Source organism: Dermochelys coriacea, chromosome 24 (genome assembly GCF_009764565.3).
Source record: "Dermochelys coriacea isolate rDerCor1 chromosome 24, rDerCor1.pri.v4, whole genome shotgun sequence".
Classification (NCBI taxonomy): domain Eukaryota; kingdom Metazoa; phylum Chordata; order Testudines; family Dermochelyidae; genus Dermochelys; species Dermochelys coriacea.
Window position 1 is genome coordinate 5,277,309 of NC_050091.1, and position 6,602 is coordinate 5,283,910.

Consider the following 6,602-nt stretch of genomic DNA (forward strand, 5'->3'; position numbering starts at 1 on the left):
GGAGAGGCTGAGGGAACTGGGCTTATTTAGTCTGCAGAAGAGAAGAGTGAGGGGGGATTCGATAGCAGCCTTCAACTACCTGCAGGGGGGTTCCAAAGAGGATGGAGCTTGGCTGTTTTCAATGGTGGCAGATGACAGAACAAGGAGCAATGGTCTCAAGTTGCAGTGGGGGTGGTCTAGATTAGATATTAGGAAACACAATTTCACTAGGAGGGTGATGAAGCACTGGAATGGGTTCCCTAGGGAGGTGGTGGAATCTCCATCCTTAGAGGTTTTTAAGGCCCGGCTTAACAAAGCCTTGGCTGGGATGATTTAGTTGGGGATTGGTCCTGCTTTGAGCAGGGGATTGGACTAGATGACGCCCAAGGTCTCCTCCAACCCTAATCTTCTATGATTCTACGATTTCCCCTAGTGCTCATCTCCTCTTGATGCCCCTAAATCAGGGCCAGATTTTTCACAAGTGCTCAGCATCCCATTAGGATATTTAAGGCCAGAATTTAATGTTCTGAGCTCCGTTGACCATGGAGTCACTTATCTTGGTACCTCAATGGGCTCTTTGGAAAAATCCTGCTCTGACTCCACGTGCTGAACCCTGCCAAAGGTTCTGTCCCCTTAGTCACGACATAGGTGCAATTAAACTCCTCAATCTAGGCCATCGCTTTGCTTCTTTCCCAGCAAAACAGTGGCCCTGGTTTCAGAGTTGACTCCAATCAAAATTTCATTTCTGTAAACAGGAAATGGGCCTGCTTGTCCCCCAACAGGCTGGGATTTTGTGTTTGCTCAAGGGCTGGGAGCTAATTACCTTTTTGATTTGTCCCTTCTTGATGGTCCTTTATCACGATCCCCCCCCACACACACCACACCACACGTACTACCTACGTTAATTGCAGCATTGCAAAGCAATTCATAAATCAGACAGCTGGGAGTGAATTATAGCTATAGGAACAAGTGAATCATATTTTCTCCCAAAGAGCTTCTCTGCACACAAGCTTTAATTACACTGGTATAGTTAAAGCAGCATGACACCCTCAGTTTTATTGGTATTGCTTATCTGTATCCATACTAGAGGGGTAAAACTTCTCTTTTCCTGGAGGCGTGGTCCCTGTGAGGGAAAGGGCTCTACCATTATAATAATAATAATTCCTACAGCTTTTCGTCAGCAGATCTCAAAGCACTTTCCAAAGGAGGTTGGGATCATCCCATTTTACTGATAGGGAAACTGAGGTACAGAGCAGGGCCTTGACTTGCCCTGGGTCACCCAGCAGGCCAGTGGTAGAGAAGGGACTGGAACTCATGTCTCCTAAGTCCCAGTGCTCTATCTGCTAGGCCACACAGCACCTTTATTACATCCACACTCGGAATTCGACTGATTTAATCCCATTCAGTTGGAAGATCAGGCCAAAATCGTTCAACGGGCACAAACCCTGTGTGACGATCAGGTTTGTTCTCTCCCCACCCCCGATGTTCCTGCCCTACTTCAGTAGGAGCGGATGGAGCTTAGCACCAACCACAATCAAGCCCATAGGATGGATTTAACCCTTTTAACCCTTTGTGTGCTGGATAACGCTGTGGAACATTCCCTCATGAAGGAATCCATCTGCTCCAGAGGTTTGGGGGGTGGGGCGGAGGGGCAGCCTCAGCCTGGCTAACACTTGTGCTTCCTCACAGCTGGAAGCATTACCAGGGGTTATGTTTTCAGCCACGGTATAGTTCCTCATTAACCTCTTCCCTGGAGCCAAATCAGGTGCTGGCAGCAGCATCAGCCCCACCTTGATTTAGACTTTGACACAGGCTGGAGTCGATAATACCTCACGCGAGCCCCATAAATCTGGGAGCCAAAGAGTTGGCTTTTCTTTTTTCCCCCCAGCCGATCTTGCTGAATCCAGACTTGAAATAGAGCCATCTTCCGTCTGTCCAGGGTTCAAGGTTGGGGGACGCCCGGCAGAACAGAGATGGGTGATAAGAACAAGGACATTTGGGGTTTAAGGCGAGTGGGCAAGGACCCCCATGCGCTGAGCATGTAGGAATCCTGGAAATGTATTCAGAAGTGATTTTGTGTGGAGGGGCCGCACACACACTCACCCCTCTGCCCAGGGAAAGTTATGCCACTGTTTACTAAGCCAGACTGACTCCTGGAGTAACCAACCCCATTGGCCTTGGGATTACAGTGCAGTTGACGATTGCTTTGGCCCCAAGTGCTTTGTGGGTGGGTGGGTCAGGGACACTGGCCTGCTGGAAGATCGTAATTCAATTCCTCACCCCCCTGCACTGCTTAGGCTGGGGGAATTGCCCTCACAGGGGACGTGATTTGTGCTGCTCAGGGTAGACGGCCAGGGTAGACGACTTCAGAGTCCTGCCCTAGGGCTGCCAGCAGGACTCTGAAGAGGAAACCCACCTGGCCCTCTTCGGCAAGGGTACCACTCCAGGCCCGTGGCAAGCGTTGCTCCATAAAAAGCTCTTGCATCTGGACTTGGCCATTGCTCCGCAGACCCGGCAGGAGATGCCAAAGCCTCTGCACCCTCCTTAGAGAGGTCAAGAGGTGCACACGTATAGGTCTTCAATTCCCAAGCTGCCCTGTGGGTGGAAGCAGGGAAGGTCCCTGGATCTGTGGGCATGTGCTGAAGTCCTCGTTAAGATCTGGAGTCCTCTGTGGGTTTCAATCCCTGGATGGTGGCCAGACCACTACAGGACAGGATCTCCGGTGACGTCTGCCCTATCAGCAGCTGACAGAGGCAAATTAAGCCAAAGGAAATGTAAAGCCAGGAGCCACGAAACTTGAATGCAGATGCCATCCGGCTCATCAGACTGGTCGTCAGCATGGAAGGGGCTGAGCTCCTCCAAGGTTCGCCTGGCTCTGGGGCTCTTGTGGGACGCCCTGTGGAAATAAGGGCCACAAAGTCCGTCTTTGCTTCTCCCAAGTCTCAGGAGAGTTAGGGCGAGAGGAAGGAGCCCTGGCTGGAGTTCCATCTCCAGAGTCAGGTCCTGTCACTCCTCACAGGAATACAGTGGAATCGCTGCTCTCGCCGGCCTGCACCCCAAAAGATCTCCAGTTAGGTTGGGTGCAAAAGATCACCACCTGTAGCACGACCAGTGCTAACGGCAGCCCCATGCCCTGCTACCCCAGGCTCCTCTGCTGTTAGCCCAAAAGCCACCCGTGTGTTTTAGAGGCCATCATTCACCAGCGGTCACTTCAGCATCTCCTCGTTAAAGCCCGCCCCAGGGCCGTCCCTACCTCGCTCTGCGGGCTGGCCTCCTCGGCTCTCAGCTCAGGCATGTCGGTGATGGTGGTGGACAGCAGGGCGTATTCCTTCTCTGCCACCTGTAGGCTGCTGGGGGTGCCCCTCCGATGCAAGGGCAGTGCCACCTGGGCGGTGCCCTCCTCCCTTGCCTTGCTGGTGGAGGAAGGCAGGTAGGAGGAAGCCTGGGCCAAGAGGCTCAAGAAAGCCTCCTTCAGAGCCCTGCGGAACTCCCTCCGCATCAGGCAGTAGACGACAGGGTTGAGGCAGCTGTTGCTGTGGGCCAGGCAGGTGGTGAGGGGGAAGATGTAGGTGTGGAGGAAGTAGAAGGTCTTGTCCCAGGGGACAGCCCTGAACTTCACCAGGGCCCCCCAGAAGGTCACCACGTGGTTGGGGAACCAGCAGACGAAGAAGGAGGTGACCACTAGCCAGACGGACGTGGTGATCTGGCTCTGCCTCCTGGGGTTGTTGGTGTTGACCCGGTACTGTTGGAGGAAGCTCAGGAGCCGCAGGTAGGAGGCCAAGATGATGACCAAGGGCACCACAAAGGCCACCAACACCTTCTGGAGGTGATACACTCCCAGCCACTGGTTCGTGGGGAACTTGAGCAGGCACAACTCCACCCCGACCACATCTGTCACCGTGGAAAAGATGGCGGTGGGTACAGTGGCTCCCAAGGCTGCGGCCCAAAGAGCCACAGTGATCCACTTGGCCAGGTTGGCGGTCAGCTTGAGGCCGGGCCTGACGGAAGAGGCCACGGAACAATAGCGGGTGATGCTCATGGTGCTGAGCAGGAAGACGTTAGCGTAGACGCTCAGGACGGTCAAGGTGAGGACCAGTTTGCACATGACATTGCCGAAGGGCCAAGTGAAATCCAGGGCCGTCTCCACCGCCCAGAAGGGCAGGGTCAGGGCAAAGTGGAAGTCGGCCAGCGCCAGGCCAAAGACAAAGACGTCTATGGGAGAGGCCGGCCTGCCCTTCTGGGCCCAGACCAAGTACATGACCATGGAATTGCCCAGCAACCCCACGGTGCACACCACCAAGTAGACGCTGGAAATGAGGATCCGCAGGCCGAAGATCCCGTCAGCCGGGACGGAGGCTGCATCATCCCCGCTCAGCCCCCAAGCGTCCAGCAGGGATTTGTTCCCGAAGTCAGGCCGTGCTGAGCTGTTCAACCGCCCCATCCCCCCTTCCTGCGTGTTCAACACACTCTCCTCCTAGCTGGGGGGTAGGGGTTGTGGCACTGGGGACGTACAGCACCTGGCGCATGGAGAAAGAGAGCGGCCTCTCTGCTCACCACGTAGCTGGTGCAGCCATTCTCGCCTGAAGCCAGCCCATTCCCCGTCAGTGCTCTTCCTTGTAGCTCCGCTCACCCTGAATGCATGCACCGCTGGGTCCGCGGCACGGAAACCAGGACGGCCCCACGCAATAAGCCAGTGGTGGCTCGCACAGCTGGGAGGGGGAATCCTTCAGGCACGGGTTGGCCCTTGAGCTCCTGCATCGCCCTTGGGCCTCCAGCGTTGGTGGCAATCGACGCAGGCTGGCCGATCTCCTCTCTCCTGCGCTCCTGAGTCCAGCTGTGCAGGGGGTGTGGACTGAACTGTGCAAGGCAGGAGAGCTGCCTTGGGTGTGTGTGACACTCTAGCAACTGAAGGCTGGCCCTCCCGAGGGGCAGGGCAAGACTCCTCCTTCGTTCCTGGGGCAGGTGGAACAAAGGTACCTCCTCCCCACCCCCCTCGCTGCTGGACTCTCTGTTCAGCTGTTTACCTGCAGCCAATGCTAAGAGGAGATTTCCAAAGCAACCACTGGTGCATGCTGCAAGCCCGGCTGGACCAAAACCGGTGGCTAGTCAGTCGGAGTGCCCTGCTCCATCCACTAGACACTGCTGCCTCACTGGGAAGTTGTGGTCCACTTCTGGCTCTGACCCTGGGAGGCCTCGGGGGGGGTGTGAGGAGGGGCCCCTTTCTGTGCCTCAGTTTCCCCATCTGTCAAATGCTTTATGATCTCGGATTAAAAAAGTGCTGGAAGTAGACAGGAGAAACTGACTGTATGGAAACTGACCAGTCTGGTGTGTCTGCCCCCCCGGAGACACACCATGCTTTTCAACAGCAAACTCCTGCTGATTTCTGCCGAGTTAGGACCCCCGGGCCTGATCCATGATTTCTAATCAGGCGCTGTCCCTTTAACTGAGAATCCCATGCACCGCTACAGACTAGGGACCAAGTGGCTAGGCAGCAGTTCTGCAGAAAAGGACGTAGGGGTTACAGTGGACGAGAAGCTGGATATGAGTGAACAGTGTGCCCTTGTTGCCAAGAAGGCCAATGGCATTTTGGGATGTATAAGTAGGGGCATTGCCAGCAGATCGAGGGATATAATCGTTCCCCTCTATTCGACATTGGTGAGGCCTCATCTGGAGTACTGTGTCCAGTTTTGGGCCCCACACTACAAGAAGGATGTGGAAAAATTGGAAAACGTCCAGTGGAGGGAACAAAAATTATTAGGGGACTGGAACACATGACTTATGAGGAGAGGCTGAGGGAACTGGGATTATTTAGTCTGCAGAAGAGAAGAATGCGGGGAGATTTGATAGCTGCTTTCAACTACCTGAAAAGGGGGGTTCCAAAGAGGATGGATCTAGGCTGTTCTCAGTGGTAGCAGATGACAGAACGAGGAGGAATGGTCTAAAGTTGCAGTGGGGGAGGTTTAGGTTGGATATTAGGAAAAGCTTTTTCCCTGGGAGGATGGTGAAGCACTGGAATGCATTACCTAGGGAGGTGGTAGAATCTCCTTCCTTTGCGGTTTTTAAGGTCAGGCTTGACAGAGCCCTGGCTGGGATGACTTAATTGGGGAGTGGTCCTGCTTTGAGCAGGGGGTTGGACTAGATGATCTCCTGAGATCCTTTCCAACCCTGATATTCTATGATTCTATGATTCTAACTCTGCTTGTGTTTCTCCAGGGTCGAGGTGATTGTGCTCCAGGCAGCTGATCAAAGCCGTGAGCCTGGGAGTGCCCCAGATGGATTTCTTTTCCTGGGAAATCCTGGATTTAAGGGTGCTGAGGGGCAAGTGCCTCTCGCAGCCCGTATCTTCTGCCAGCGTGCTGTGCCTAGAGCCCGGCAACCCAGCAGGACCAGACTATGAGTGCCAGATGGGAAAAGAACCGGACCCTCCATCGCTCTGCAGCACCCACAGCGTAGCAGGGGAAGTGGCCAGCAAGGACAATAGTAACCAGCTTCAGGGCAGTTTCTTCTGCGCTTGCCAGTGATTTAACAGGCTGTGATTGCCTGGTTTGTTTGAATTGGCAGCAAGAGGCAGCAATAAAGTACCTGGCGATCCCGGGTGACGAAGGAGGCCTGTAATTGGTTCA

At 54.4% G+C, this 6,602-nt stretch overlaps 1 protein-coding gene across 1 annotated transcript; it reads right to left on the reverse strand.

Moving 5' to 3' along the window:
- Positions 1-3,190: 3,190 nt before the first annotated feature.
- RXFP4 (relaxin family peptide/INSL5 receptor 4) lies at positions 3,191-4,420 on the reverse strand. The gene has a single exon (XM_038383399.1). The coding sequence runs from the start codon at positions 4,418-4,420 to the stop codon at positions 3,191-3,193; it is 1,230 nt and encodes a 409-aa protein (XP_038239327.1).
- Between the last annotated feature and the right edge of the window lie 2,182 nt (positions 4,421-6,602).